Source organism: Drosophila grimshawi, unplaced genomic scaffold, assembly GCF_018153295.1.
Source record: "Drosophila grimshawi isolate 15287-2541.00 unplaced genomic scaffold, ASM1815329v1 contig_311, whole genome shotgun sequence".
NCBI lineage: Eukaryota > Metazoa > Arthropoda > Insecta > Diptera > Drosophilidae > Drosophila > Drosophila grimshawi.
The window spans coordinates 8,184,228-8,199,867 of NW_025063098.1; the positions used below are offsets into that span (position 1 = coordinate 8,184,228).

At 38.0% G+C, this 15,640-nt stretch overlaps 1 protein-coding gene and 1 long non-coding RNA gene across 5 annotated transcripts in view; one reads left to right on the forward strand and one right to left on the reverse strand.

Annotated features, from left to right (window-relative positions):
• The first annotated feature begins 2,008 nt into the window (after window positions 1-2,008).
• On the forward strand, window positions 2,009-4,383 carry LOC116805461. Its single transcript, XR_004365197.1, has 3 exons — window positions 2,009-2,303; window positions 3,516-3,562; window positions 3,642-4,383. It is a non-coding gene; the product is annotated as an uncharacterized LOC116805461 (long non-coding RNA).
• A 5,116-nt stretch (window positions 4,384-9,499) lies between these two features.
• Window positions 9,500-15,640, reverse strand: part of LOC6563789 (homeobox protein homothorax) — a 126,142-nt gene continuing 120,001 nt past the window's right edge. For 3 of the 4 annotated variants that reach the window (XM_043214858.1, XM_001989978.3, XM_032736901.2), the window contains 3 exons: window positions 13,861-13,937; window positions 10,386-10,444; window positions 9,585-10,206 (listed from right to left, as the gene is read on the reverse strand). In XM_043214858.1, the coding sequence (XP_043070793.1) occupies window positions 10,046-10,206; window positions 10,386-10,444; window positions 13,861-13,937 (297 nt within the window). In that variant the 3' untranslated portion in view covers window positions 9,585-10,045. Of the gene's footprint in view, window positions 10,207-10,385; window positions 10,445-13,860; window positions 13,938-15,640 lie in introns of all 4 variants that reach the window. The other variant, XM_032736902.2, reaches the window with a different exon arrangement.

Genomic DNA, 15,640 nt, shown 5'->3' on the forward strand with positions numbered 1-15,640 from the left:
TATCTCTCTCTCTCCCTCTCTCTCCCTCTCTCTCCTCCTCTCTCTCGCTCTGTCTCGGTCTGAGCAGCCAAAAATATGCAAAGATTTTAAGAAAATTATTGCGACTTTTATAATTTTGGCCACACGAAACAAATTTGTTGACATGCGCAAAGTATTTGCCACAACAACTCAGACATTTGCAATTGCTGCACAATTTGTTGTGCTGCAACACAAACACCATAGACCCTAAATTCTCAATATATATTATTCTATATAAGTATATATGTATGTACTCGTATATATGTATGTAAGTTGGTTACATCTGCAATATCCAAATAAATGCAGTTGCATTCGCATAAAACTGTCGTTTGCTTCATGTTTTAGTTTTCAATAGAATTTACTTACTTGCTGGCACTCCAAACTGAAAGTGGGCGTAGCTGGGCGTGGCAGTTGTCTGATAGCTGTTATATGAATTCTTTAAACAATTTTATGTGTGCGTCGAATTTGCTGGCCAAAAGTCAACTGGCAGACAAACATTTCTGATTGCAGTCAAACGCATTAAAATTGATTGCGTATCTTTGACTAGTGCTGCATTTAATTTATCGTCCAGCAAATGAATGAGGTTTTATTTTAGTAAGCTGCACATGATTAATTATAATCACATTTCATATAGATCTATAATTTAAATCGAATCACCTACACTGAGTACAAATCTTTAAAATTGAAAGTGCTTCAGTGCTGTATACAACATTTAATAGAAGCTCATTTTAAACTTCGCAAATCGATGAATGTATAAAATACTTTGCCTCTGGCCTAATAGTAACTCATTTATCACTGATTTGGGATTCACACGCAATCAACTCGAGTCTACGGGCACTCTGAAGAGCGACCACTTGAGAAACTGAAGCACACCATAATCTGATCGTTTAATCTGCATTGGAAATCATTATACCCATTAAAGTCAAGCAGACAGGGCATCCCAAAACAACTCCAACAGCCCGCAGCCACAGAAGCCACCGCATGCATTTAGCATCTACAAATATATATATATATATATAAACATATATATAGATACAGTCGGTATGTCGTATGTGGAACATAATTTATGCCCGCCGATTGTTTCGAGCACATTCGCACACTTCACAATCTGTTCGAGTTACATTTTTATTGACAAATTGCGTTGATTTTTGCGCTTGTCGTTGACTGCTGCACGGCATCGAAGCGATGAGGGCTTGCCCCACCCCCGCATGCCACAGTCTGTGGGCTGCTTCAATGGCTCTTCAAACTGCAAACGACCGGAACTAGCAATTGTCATTTTTGTGAGTGCCTCCCGCACGGCTCTGCGCATCGACAGCTCGGCAATCAAGCAAACAAATTCAATTATGTAAATTTAGACATCAACAGATACACTGATTCTTGAATATATATATATATAAGTATATTTATGCATATATATATTTTTTTATATATATATGTATGCAAATATATATATATGTATATATATATATCTGAACATGCGAGTGAATGCGAATTTAGAAGCTGCTCTGTTACATAGAAATTATGCCAGGAATGCTGCTGCCTCTCATTTATGCATCAGATATGGGGCAAGTGCACAAGTGCCCAGATGAAAGTGTGAAACGTATCGAGGCAAAAGTCAAAGCTGCTACATCACATCTGCCACATATATGAGCATACACTCGGAAAAAAAAGCACAAGCATTTTAAATAATTAGATAATTTGTCTTTTCTCTAAAAATGCTTTCTAAATATAAAAAATGAATTTCATTAAATTAAAATGGCTTGCCCTTAATCGAGTCTGCTAAAAATGAGTTCATTTTTATGCTTTCAAGTTCAGTCAGAAATTCAAAAGATTTGCAAACTCAGTCATCGATTCTAGAAACTGAATTTCTGGAAATTTTTTGTACTTCATATTTACATGTATATAAATAAAAGTGAATATAATGTTTGTTAGGCAGACTCGATCGTCGATTTTAGAGACAGACTTTCTGGAGCCAAGTGTATGACGATTTTTCTGAGTGTATTTATGTATATGTTTACTATTGCAACTGTCGTTAGCCGTTGGCCCACGCAGCTAGTGGACGATGCGACGTTGATCGCACTAAATTTTTCATTGTATCAATTGTCAAAACAAACTTTTTGGATTGTCGCTACATTGTCCAAGTCGACGGGTCCACATGAAGTCGCCGCCTTCGCCGCCATCGCAGACGACACAGATGGCGATGGCGATGACGCTGACGCTGACGATGGCGACAACGGCAACGGCAACGGCCGTGGTGTTACTTTCAATTGAACTTAATTAAATTTGTAAGTGAATCTAGTGCGGGCTGATGGAAACAACTACAACAACAACAACAAGAACAACAACAACAAAGAATGACTACAGCTACTGCTACGATTGCCGCTTGGCATTTGCGCACTTTCCCCACTTTACTGCTGGGCACTGCATTTTACAGAGACGACACAAGCGCTGACAATGAGGAACTGCGACTGGAAATTGGGACTGAGGCAGAGACAGATACTGAGATGGGGACTGGGTAATGGGGAGTGGGGAGTGGGACTTGGACTGGGACAAACTCGAATGTCGCGACACGCATCTCATCTCATCGTCTTTGTCTGCAGCGACAATTTACATAATTTAAGTCATTTAAATTATCCGAAAACATTTCAATTCATGCTGTTACTTGCACCCACTGCCACTGCCACAGCCACAGTCATATCCACATCCACATCCACATTCACATCCACACCCACTCCACAAATTCCGTCCAGTTTGGACTAAAACTCGACTTCGACTCCGTCTCTCTCGCATCTGCCATTGTAATCGCTGCATAGTCGCAGTCTCTCATTGTTATCGTCGTCGTCTGAATGATTTTGCGATTATGCAAAGTGCATTAATGAGCCCCGGACTCGGACTCAAACTCGAACTCAAATTCATAGCCCAAGGCAATCCCAATGAGTGAATGGATAGCTTGACAGCTCTGCCATGAATGGACCTCATATCGCATTACAAAAGACAATGGTCCGCACTGCTCCAAGCTCACAGCTAACAGCCGAAAGCCAGCTGAAAGTCGGCTAACCAAATTAGCCAAGCTGATTGGGTGTCAATTTCATTTCGGGCACAAAAGAGCTCCAATTGTATTGTGGGCGGCATAATGCAATTGTGGGCACAACTCCTACTTTAAATACAGATTCTGACTAAATTGTATTCACAATTACATAATTTGACTTCAATTCGATAAAAGCATTTTTAAAGTTGACAATGAATGTTCAGTTCGAGGATTAACATTATTCTAAAGAAACATTAAGTCATATCAAAGATACATATTCATAGATATATATATCTCTATAAGCATTGGTTACATGTAATGTTTCGTAGTTTATTACAAACTGAAGTATTACAATTTAATACATTGATTTTTATTTAGTTTCTATCGTAGAATTAAGTAATATGTATTTATTTTATTTTGATTTTAATTTGATTTTGATCAACTTTTTGTATTTTTATTTATTCCTTAGACTCGCCGTTCTTTCTTGTTAAGCATTAGTTACCAAATTTAATATGTGTGAGTGTAATAAATACGTAATACTTTTGATATTATATATTGAAATATTGAGCGCTGTCTTTGCTCGCATTTCACTCAGATGCAAACTTCTAAGCATCTGCTTTGATCTGGCCAAACAGCGCTCGGCTGATCCCTATTAAGTCCTTGCTGAGCCCCTTGCTGAAAACAAGACCTCTATGCACATACACTTGCCTGGGCGGCACACGCCCTTGTTTCTATGTAGTTGTTGGTGTGCGCCTCTGTGCTATGAGGATGATGATGATGATGATGCCATAAAAGAGATAAACCCGTCGCATAAAATGGTGTCACATATGCGCAACATTAATCTGTTTTGAAATTATAAAAGTGGAGTGTACGCAACGAAAAAAGAAAAAATTATGAAATTAAAATAACAACCACCACGAAAAGAGCAAAGCAAGGGCTGAGCCTGCGACTCAAACTCCAACTCCAACTCCAACTGCGACTGGCAACTGCGACTGTGTCTATGTCTGTGCCTGTGCCTGGGAACTCGGATGAGGGCAACATGAACGGGACTGTGGCTTTTGTAAGCGCAGTTAACAATGTTTTTTTTTGTTTTTTTTTTTTTTTGTGTATCTCTCCTCCCTTCTCCGATCATATTCATATGCAAAACAAGAGCAACAAGAACAACACAATGGCAAGAAGTAATGATGCTAACACCAAGCGTGACATTCAAACAACAACAGCAACAACAACGGAGAAGGAACAGGAGGCAGCCTCAGCAGGCAACAGGAGGCAACAATAACGAGGGAATTACGAGCATCAAAATGCGCAATGAAAATAAATTAAAGTTTCCGAAACAACAGGCTTAAAGATTACCTTAAACTTGGGGATGGGCTGGAGCAGGGGCAGGGCAACTGCAATTGCTACAAGTGTATTATATGATGGACTTTGTGCGGGTGGACAAAGAAAAACTTTTGTCACACAAAGACAACATAAGAAATTTGCATAAAATTGACAGTAGACATTTTGGTTTGCCACCGCATAATGGCCACTTGGAGCAGCTGTAAACAGCTCGTAAAAGTAATTACAGCTGCGACGGATGGACAAACGTAGGCGGTGGTCGAGGGGCGAAAGCCGAAGGGGCGGGTGTGAAGGCGTTGGTGGTGGTGGCTGGTGTCACAAATGAGCGAGCCTCTGGCTGTCTAATGTGTCTAATGTGTGTGCCGAGCTACTAATTATAGGCAACTTAAACGCAACTAATTTTCACACTTGGAAAATGATTAAAACTCCATTTGCGTGTGTATGTGTGTGCCTGTGTGTGTGTCTGTGTGTGTGTGTGTGTGTGTGCGGGAAGCAACAGCGTTGATCGCAGCGTGCAGCCAAAGCAAGCAGCTCAGCACCTTGGCTAATTAATATTAATTGAATTTGTTGGTCAAGCGTGTGTCTATCTTTGTGTGTGTGTGTGTGTGTGTGTGTGTGTGTGCGTGGCAATCCGCACATCTGCTGTTGCTTTGAAGTGGAATTCGAATTAGCAGCGGCTGCCAAAAAAAAAGTAGCAACAGCAACAGCAGCAGCAGCAGCAGAAGAAGTAGAAAAGTGCATGCACTTCACACCAGCTGATGATGAGCAACTAATGCCACGAAAAGGGGCACTAAACGCGAGCGGAAGCGGCGTCGATGAAGCGTGTGTGAAAGTTCGAGGCAATTATAGTTCAATTATACATATCAGGAAGGTGAACGAGATATATTGCCAAGGCATACAGGCATACAGGCATTGGCATTGGCCCGGCTCTTACCCTTGGGTCAGTTTGGGGCACAGTCGCACAATTTACCAGCTGACCAGTTGACCAGCAGACAGTTGGCAAATGGCGAGCCTGCACCCATATCAGTTGTCAGTTGCCAAACGCGATTTCCCATAGTCTAAAACGAATTCCAACTAAGTGGCCAGCATATTAAATATTTATATACACAGTTGATGGCATTTGGTTTTCATAATCTTTTATTTCATAATTTATTACAATTGAAAATTATGTTCAATTTTTTCACATATTTCTTTCTGTGTTTTCTTTTTTTCCTTTTCTTTTTAAGTTGTTCTTCTATTTTCTTCTCCAATATGCACATAATCTTAGGGTTTCTGTTTTTTATTTCTTTACATAGAAGCTTCAATTAGTTTATTAAGTTAATGATACTTTTTTTTCAATATATTTATGTTTAAGTTTTATTTTCATTGTTTTCATGTTTTTCTGTTTTTCTTGTTTTTTGTTTTCATCTCGTTTAAACCTAGAAATTTAGTTAAAGTTAATTTTTACACGCACAAACATTTATTTAATTTATTTCATATAAATATATTACTTTAATTTTATTATTATTATATATAGATTTCTTTCTTTTCTTTTCTTTTGTTGTTTTTTTTTTTTGCATAATTATTGCAACTATAGAGTTAGCTCTCTCTCCTGTTCTAACTCCGCTCAAGGGCACACTCTTGCTACCTCGCTCGCTCGCACGCTCTCTTTCTCCCTCTCTCTCTCATTGTGTGTCTATCTCTCTCTCTCTCTATGGATAGTTTTCCCTTCTATTAGAGTATGTTCCGATGATGTCGCGTGGGTAAGTTGTAAGTTGTATAAATCGGTTGTGCACTTTTTAGTCTATGCTCAGGGTTGCATTTGCTTTGTTTAATACCAATTGGCATTAAATACAGTTGAAGTTTACTTCGTTTGTTCTTTTTTTTTTGGTTGGTTTAATTATGCATGCGTTTTATAATTAATGCAAGTTTTTGCGCTATTTACAAAATATTTTCAATGAGAGTTTATCAAAAATGTACAATAATTATTAAATATATATGTATGTAAATATAATCATCATAATAAATGTTGCTGTCGTCCTTAATAATCATATTAAATATTTACGGCGTATACATTAAAGTTTCGAGAAAAATCACATTTTAATTTAAATTCTGATACGAAAAAAAGTTGTTGAAACATAAAAAGCATTAAAATTCACTTCATATACAATATGTATTTTATATAATTGTATTTAGCAATTATTTGAATTTCAATTTTTTTTATTTTTTCTTCATTTTAATTTTCTGTTTTTTTTTTTAATTTTAAACCTTTACCTTCCGTCCTACATAACGCTTATCAACACTGACACATAACGGACACTTTCAAAATGCCAAGCAAGCGATCACCACATACAAAATTAATTGAAATTCTAAATTACTTTCATCTAGACTCGGTTTTGTAACATCTTACAGCGGTTTCAATTTACAAGCATTTATTTACGATGCGAAATGCTGCAGTAGCAGTTAACATGTTGCCACAAAGAGAGAAGTACAATATAGCAAAGAAAATATTAATTTTAAAATTCTTCAAGAAGTTACAATGGAAAATAAAATAGCTTCAAGGTTTATTAGAACTCTGACTATACTTTTGCATCTCTCTCTCAAAATATTTGTTTTACATCTGTCTCGTTCAACATGTTAACATCTGGCATCTCTTTCATTCTCATTAGTGCTGTCTTTCATTTTAACTGAATTTTGGTTCCTTGTGCTTAAGCCGTACATTATGATAATAATTATGTTTTTTGGTTTTTAAAAATTAATAATAATATATCTAAGTATTTATAGTTTATATTCTATACATATATAGTATATATATATAGACTCGTATACATCATTCGGTCAATCCATATTTTGGATTTTTATTTTATTTAAGGCGTTCTGTACAATTTGCGTTAATCGTTTTTCAAGTCAAGTGGTTGTGTTGATTATTTAACTACCATAAAGTCTAATATACTATTCCTATCGATGCATAAATCGTATATTTCTGTATATTTATCGTGAAAATTGCATTTCGTTTTCTTGATTTTATCTTAATTTTTTTTTTTTAATACGGCTTGCGAAAAAACATTTGCCTTTAGCAATTTGTAAATAAGTTTTTGTTGTTGTTTTTTATGTTCGTGCAAAACAATAGCATAAGTTTTTCTGGGGTATTCTTTAAGAAGTTCGTATACGTTTGAGTGATTGTTTCAATTGTAGTTTTTAGTTTTACAAGTAGATAAGTTAGCATTCAAAAGGTGCCAATGAAATTAGGAATTTCCGCAAGAAAGAAGCTCATGATTAGTTTTTTTTTTTGGTTTTTTTTTGTTTTTGTTTGCAGAGCACGCTCTTAAGTTTAATAAACAGATAAATGATTTTTGGTTGAGCTTTAAAAAAGGTACTCACTTGTTCACACTTGATTTACCATGTAAGTAATTCAAAATGAAATATAACTCTTAAATTTCAGTTTGTTTCTCTTCACATTTACGTATATCCGTTACGATTTTAGTTCTCATTTTAATAAACTGTATAAATTCAATTTAAACGCACTTGTGCTTGCTGAATTCAGTTCCATTTCTTAATTACAAAAGAATACAATGCAAATAATTCCCAAGCATTTCTAGGTGAGTGTTTGTGTGTAGATGTGTGCGTGTGTGTGTGTGTGTGGTGTGTAGACAGACAAACAAATATCCAACAAATAGGGGCAGCATGCTCTCTTTGAGAATCGCCTTATATTACAAAAATATATTGATTAACATATCCAGCTGAAAGTGTGAAATCATGTGGCAAACCAAAATCAAATAAAAACACAAGAGATTTTATTTTTGCATCAATATTTTTCATATATGCATTTTACTCGTATTTTCATCATTTAATCATCATTCATACAATGCGTTTCTATTCACTTTTGTAATGTTTTTAAAATTAAATCATTAATTAAGTAAATGTAATAATAATAATAATAGTAACTAAATGTAACGCATACAAATTAAAATACATAAATAAAAGTACAATTAAAAATTATTCATAATTTATTATTTATATCTGTATCTTTATTTCTGTATGTGTATGTTTATGTATATATGTATATGTGTAAGTATGTGTACGCTTATGGTGTAAATGTGTGTACTTCCTACTTCAGATATAAGTAGCATATGTGTAGGTGATCGGTATATTCATAATCGTCAAACATGTGATTTTATTTTCTTGGAAATAATACTACAAATACACACACAAATAGAACAAAAATCTTTTTAAACAAACTCCATTCAAAATAGTATAATTATTTTTGTTTTTCTTGTTTTTCTTCTTCAAAGTTAAATTCAATTTCGGTTTTGTTTTTGTTTTTTGCTTAAGTTTTGCAACGCGTAAAATTAGAAAACAATTCAATTTATTTAAATAAGAATGCTAAATCTAAGATATACATACATAAGCATATACATAAGTAAGTAGTAGGTATTTTATGTTATAATTAGGTTTAATTAGTTATCGTTCTGTTTATATGTACATTTGTATGCATTCGTACAAACAAAGGTATATACTATAAAAAAACAAAAGCGTTTACTACAACTGACTTGTTATAAGTGTAACTAAAAAGAAACTAAACTCTAGCAAAGAATTTTCTGTTTGTTTGTGTTTTTGTTGTTTTCATTTTTGTTTTAGATGATTTTTTCTTTTATTTTCTTGGTTGTTTTGTTGTTTGGATCTTGGGATCTGTTTCAGTTTCATCTCTTTTTACTATGCTGCTAAAGGGCGGGGCATTTACTAAATTAAAAATTCAAATAAAACCTACTTAGTGAAACAAATCAAATTGCTTTTCGTCGGAATTCGACCATGTTGTTGTTGTTTTAGGTTTAAACTCTATTTTCTTTTGGATTGCGCCTAAATTCATGCTTTGAAATATTTGCCTTTTGTAGCTTTTTGAAAGTAAAGATTTGCATTCAAGGATTTATAATAAGGAAGCTTTTGCTGGGTGTGTATATGGAGGTGTGTGTATTGGTGTGTGATTGTGGTTGTGGTTGTGGGTTCTGCTTCGTTTATTTAACTTAGAGCTAAGCGTTTCATTTTGTTTATGCATAAATATCTTTTCTCTTTTTTTGTTGCTTGTTGTGTAGTTGTTATTTATGTTTAAGGTATACACAAATAGTTTCTTTTTAAAATGTTATTTGTTGTTGTTGTTGTTGGTTAGCTGTTCTCGCTTGTTTTTGCTGCTGCTGTTTCTGTTGCTGCTGCTGCTGCTGCTGCTGTTGATGATGATGATGCTGGTGATAATGTTGTTGTTGTTGTTGCGTCTGCCTTCTTGATTAGCTAATATCATCATATTTACTTTTGTGTGTTGTTTTTTTTTTTTAAGAATTTTCTACAGGTTTACTCTATTACTTGACTGATATTGCCACTCGGTTTGTTAGTTAGTTACACGGTTCAAAGGGCCTGGCCATTCTCCTCTATGATCGGCTCTCCTCTGCTTTGCTCTACTCGACTCGGCTCGGCTCGGCTCGACTCTGCTCTGCTCTGTTGTAGTACTATGTAGTAGTAAGTTTAAGCTATGATTTTGGCTTTGTCGCTATCAGCGTGCTGCTCAACATCCGCCAGCGGGTACGCTCGGCCATCTGCAACTGCCACATCCGTTTCCGCTTGCGCATGGACTTCAGCTACGGCTCCAGCTACGGCTTCCGCACTTGCAACGTGTCCGTTGCCAGCGCTGCATTACAAGTGCTGTCCGTAGTATTCAGCGGGCGGGTAGTGCGGATAGCCTTGATGGAAGCCCGGATCGCCGGGCGGACGATGCATCATATGCGCCTGGCTGTCCATCATATAGCCCATGGCATCGTGACCATAACCGGAGGGACCTGGATGCGGTGTATAAACTGTTGAAAGTTGCATGGGCAAATTGAGGGCGAAAGAGAGAGAGAGAGAAAAAAATGCACATAATTAGAAATTGCGTTCGAAGTTTGACAAAGCGCCTAATTGCTCTTTAATCGCTCTGCGCCATTTCATAGTTATGGATATTTTTTTATTGCTTTTGTTTGGGGTTGGGGATATTTACCTGCTCGATTCGATTGATCGATCATCGGCTGCACAATTCTTCGTCGCGCATTGATGAACCTGTAAAAGAGTAAAGAGAGAAAGAAGATGAAGAAAAAACACAGAAACGTTGAGATTTTAGTTATAGTTTTTAATTAAGCAGCAACAACTTTGTATTTATGAATTATTTATAAACAATTTAAGAGTAACGGCTGCGACTGCAGCAGGGATTTGCAGCAGCCTGCTTTATGTGCGCAACTTAGCCATAAACTAAACCAAATCTTTGCCAGAGTCACACTTTTTGCTGGCCAACGTGGCCAAGTCGGGCCAACATCAATGGCAGAAACAGAGAACTGAGAATGGGGCAAATGGCAAATGGAATGGCCGGCTTTGCACAAAGCCCAATGCCGACTTTGGTTATGATTGTCGTTTAATAAATGCAATAAGAAATAATAAGCAGGCCGTCGCTTCGCAGTTGCTGCTGCTGCTGCTGCTGCTGCTGCTGCAGTTGCTGATCCGTTGCGTGAAGGATCAGCGACGAAAAAGCCAAAGAAATGAAATGATTAAAGCAAAAAGCCGACATCGTCAAAGCCGTTCGTCGCAGTGACAGTCACATCACAGTGGCATGGTTGACACACACACACACACACACACACACACACACACATAAGGAATAAGAACGACAAAAAAAATCACAATAATAACAAACGAGTCAGACATTAGCCAAAAACAACAATGAGCTAACTCATTGCTCAAGTTAGTCGAGGTTAATGCACTGAAAGCTCTCCCCCTCTGTCTCCTGAAATCCTATGCTTACATGTATATATATATATATATATATAATATATACTATATGTATGTTGTTTTATTTTGGTCTCTTGATTTTTTTTTTCAATTTGCAGTTCATTTCTGTTGCTGGCTGTGCTCATTTTGAGGCGGAAATTGTTGCAACGCCCTGAAATCGTTTATCAAAACGACAAAATGGAATTGAGTTCCGTTGCGTTTTTGGAACGTTTGCTTCAAGATACACAGACAGATACACAGAGAGAGAAAAGGGGCGAGGTAGGTAGGCGAAGACAGAGAAGGGGCCCGTGGCCGGGGGGGGGGGTGGTGGCAAATGTGAGACGATGTAAGCTGCAAATCGATTTGGCCGCTGGCTGCTGACTTGATTGGCTGCTTCGTTGTTGCAAATGGAATGAACAGTGAGCATGTGGCATGTGGCAGTCAGTTCAGTTCAATTCAGTTCAGTTCAGCTCAGTTCAGTTCAGTTCAGCTTTTGGCTTATATGTATAGTCAAACCCGCCTACCAACCCCAACCAACTCCTACCAACCCCACTCTGGCACATTTGCAGCGTTATTTATGTACTTACGCCATAATTATAACTTTCTTTTATTTATTTTTTTTTTCTGCTTAGCTCTGCTCTGCAGCTGTAAGTAAGCGTTAATATTTAAAACTTGGCTACAACCAAACTTTTTCGATTACCGCAGCAGCAACAAAACTGTATCTCAAGTCCTGTGCTGTGCCTCAGTTTCAGTTTCGGTGTCCGTCTCTGGCTCTGTCTCTGGCTCTGTCTCTGTATCTGTATCTGTCCGAGCGTTGCTTACATTTCTTTCTTATTCTTATTGGGTGTTAATGGACTTTTACTCACTCTCTCTCTCTCTCTCTCTCTCTCTCTCTCTCTCTCTCTGGTCATTTGAATTGCTGCTTACGCAGTTTACTTCTTTCTTCTTTTTCTTTTTTTTTTGATCCCCCCTCAAATTGCGCAAAATAAATACACATTTAGCTCCAGCAAAAGATGCCCATGGCCATTCCCCATGGATTAGTGCTTTGGCGAAGGTGTCGTCTGCCAGCCCATAAATAACCAAAAGTGTCAACATTTTATATTGCTATTTTCTGCTAAGGTTTTGCCTTTTTTTCTACATCTTTTTTTCATCTCTTTCTATCTCTCTCTCTCTCTCTCTCTGTCTCTCTGTCTCTCTCTCGTTCTTTCTTGGACTGTCTGTCTTATCGCTGTTGTCTACGCAGCGTTGCGTGCTTAAGCGAAACGGGCAAGGGTCCTTGCCAGTCCTTTGGCAGTCCTTTGCCTGCTACTGCCGCTGCTGCTCGTATTTGTTAATTTGCAGTGTGCTTCAGTGAGCGCGAAATTCAATTTAATTGAGCTGAGTGCCTGCGTTAGAGCAACCACTCCACTCTGCTCTACTTCACCTCTCCGCCTCTCCACCTCTGCCCAACTCTAACACACCAGCAAAGACATTTCGGGGCAACCCACTTCAGGCTCCAACTGCTGCTCGCACATTTTTCGCTAGATTTTATTATGGCCTGTCCCTGCTTAAAAGCATTCCATGGCACAGACATGTTGTTGCCTCAACTGCATAAAAGATTCAGCAACGCTTTTAACTGGCTCCCAAGCTTTTGTAGCAAACCCCCTCCCCTTATACAATATATGTATGTATGTAGTATATAACCCTTCTCGATCTCGTTCTCATTCCGGTACCGATTCTGTTTCTATTTCTGGCTGCAGTTGCAGCTGCAGCTTAGAAGCTTGTCCTGTCTCTTTTGCATTGGCTGCCAGGTGTCAAGTTTTGCAGCATGTCGCATAATGTGCAAAATTTGATGAAGTCGCCTTCAAGCTCTCTGGCAGTCGCCAGGACCAGTCGCTTAGGATTTCTTCGCCAGTCGTTGTGCCCCCTTACCCCGGGCAAGACATGCCCCATAACTTTATATGCCACATTTATTTTCGCCTATTTTGCCTGACTGCAGTTTTGCATGGAGCATGGAACAGGTTGCCTCCAACTTCAGTTTTCTCAGCTTTCTTTGGCGTAGGCGCAGGCTGACTTATAAATTTACCTGGCCTGTCTCACCCGTAATATGATAGCGTTTGTGTGTGTGTGTGTGTGTGTGTTGAGCTTGTAGTTCTAGTTCTGTTTCAACAGCAAATGACATAAAGCGTGCAACTAATGGCCTTCTATTTGCCTTAGCCATAAAGTGTGAAGCAGGCAAATACTTGACACAAGATTTTTGGTAAGCAATGAAAGTAAGTAAGTGAAGAAGTGAGAAGAAAAAGAAGACAAAATGTGTATAAACTACGATGTACAGTTATTTATCATTAACCGTAAGTTACATAATAATAATCACGATTTAATGATTATTTATTAAATGCTGTTTCTGATTTATATCAAAGACCGTAAACATTATTAAAATTATACTTTAATGATTATTTATTACAGTTGATCTACTTGATTATCATTATTTTGCAGTTTTAGTGAGCAACGCCAAAAATACTGATTATTTTTTTTGTTTTAAATTATGATTATTTTGTTTTCTACTTTTTTTTCTTTTTTTTTTTTTGCTGCCTAACACTGATTAAATGATTTTTAAATGTTAAGTTTAACAATAATCATTATCAAATAGATAAAAGAAAATAATAAAATAAAATCAGGAAATTCCGATTTGTTTGTGATTGCATTTTGAATGTCTCTTTTCAAGTTGTACTCACCAATTGTTAACTTGCAGTATCGTTAGGCCAGTGTCCTGCGCCAACTGTTTTTTTTGGTCCTCGGATGGGTAGGGATGCTGAAATGAGTCGAAGCAAAGAAATCACGTAAATACATTTAAAGCACGCACAATTCAATTAACGCTCGCCCAGTGGAACAGCAACGCCCTTCACTGCCAGCTCTGCAAGATTTACAATCTATCAACATGGATGCCAGTGTGTGTGTGCCGCGAGGATCGATCAATCATTAACAGTTCTGCAATGGCTGCTACGGCTCTAATATATATATATATATATTATATATATAGTATAGTAAAATTGAACCTGTCACCGAGCGGCGCTGCTGCACTTGAAATGCGCCCCTCAAAAAACTCGACTGGTTTATTTGTTTTATTAGTTTTTTTTTTTCGTACGTTTATCTGGATCTCTGACCAGTGAGTGCAACCCTTTCCCTTATCCCCCTGCCTTTGCGCGCGCTTATCGGCGCTGCCACTCAAAATGTCCTCAATTTTTGGGTCTTGTCTGGGCCAACTGCATCGCATCGCGCTTTTTGGTAGCGCCAACTAGGCAAACATAAGGCCCACAACCAGACCCAGACCCAGACGCAGACCCAGGCGGTAGCTGCTGATGGGGGAGGGGATGTTTGCCGCTGGCCGCTGCTCCTCATAAATCTTGCAGCCGGCGCGCCGCCACAGTGGCGTCAGTGAGCAAACAGACCGCCCCACCCAAACCACCCCAACACGCCCAATGCAAGTGGGGCGGAGTGCGTGGCAGCAGGCTGCAACAACAATGATTGTGTCAGTAGCAGTGACAGTGGCAGCGGCATTTCCCACTCCAGCTGGCTAATCTAATCGGCTGGCGCTTATTACAATTTTCTATTTGTTTTAGTTGTTGTCGTCGCTTGTGCGCTTCATAGATTTCGAATATTGACTTAATGATTTCCAGCTAAGGAACAAAAAAAAAGAAGAAGAGATTCCAAATCGCAGCCAGCTACTACAGTAAACCGTCGCTCAATGCCACACTCGAATTCTTAAGATTGTGCAGCAAAATATTGGTGCAGGAAATATTGCCCATTTTTAATTATAAGTTGTTCGAAAATAGATTTACATAGTGATAAATCTGAGTATTCATTTAATTTTGGTAAGTATTTAAATTAATTTAATGAAATTTGCTTTTAAGTAGTGACCGATTTACTTTAATTAATAATTATTATAAAAGTCATATCTTTGCGAAAGCAGCTCCGTGAGGCAATAGAAAATTGAAGTTGTGCTTATGCAACAATCACAATTGGTCCGAGTTCCATGAGCGAGTGTTTACTGTATGTGGTTTGAAGCTATGCAGCTGGACTTGAGACTAATGCTAAATGTGGAGCTGGCGGAAGTGGCTGTCAATCTTTTGGCTCTGCAATTGAAATTGGGATTGGCTTTAGATTGGGTTTCGTTTACGCCTTTGTTTGACGCGATCCTCTTTTTAGGCGCATGCGTCGCTTTGTGCTAACCCTTTATGGATTCCTTTTTTTTTTTTTATTGCCGATGCGACTACATTTCCGGCAGCTGTGGGCGTTTCAATTTTGGCACTCGTCAGCAGCCAGCAAAAGGACTCTGCCTTGATTTGAAGCAACCCTTTTATTTGTTTGTGTGTTCTCTGATTTTGCGGTTGCTGGCAATTGAACTTTTGAGCAATGTACTCCCAGTTGTTGTCTGCACATGCAATTTGCCTTACACACACACACACACTCACACACACTCACACACTCACACACACACAGAGAACAGGAAGCGAT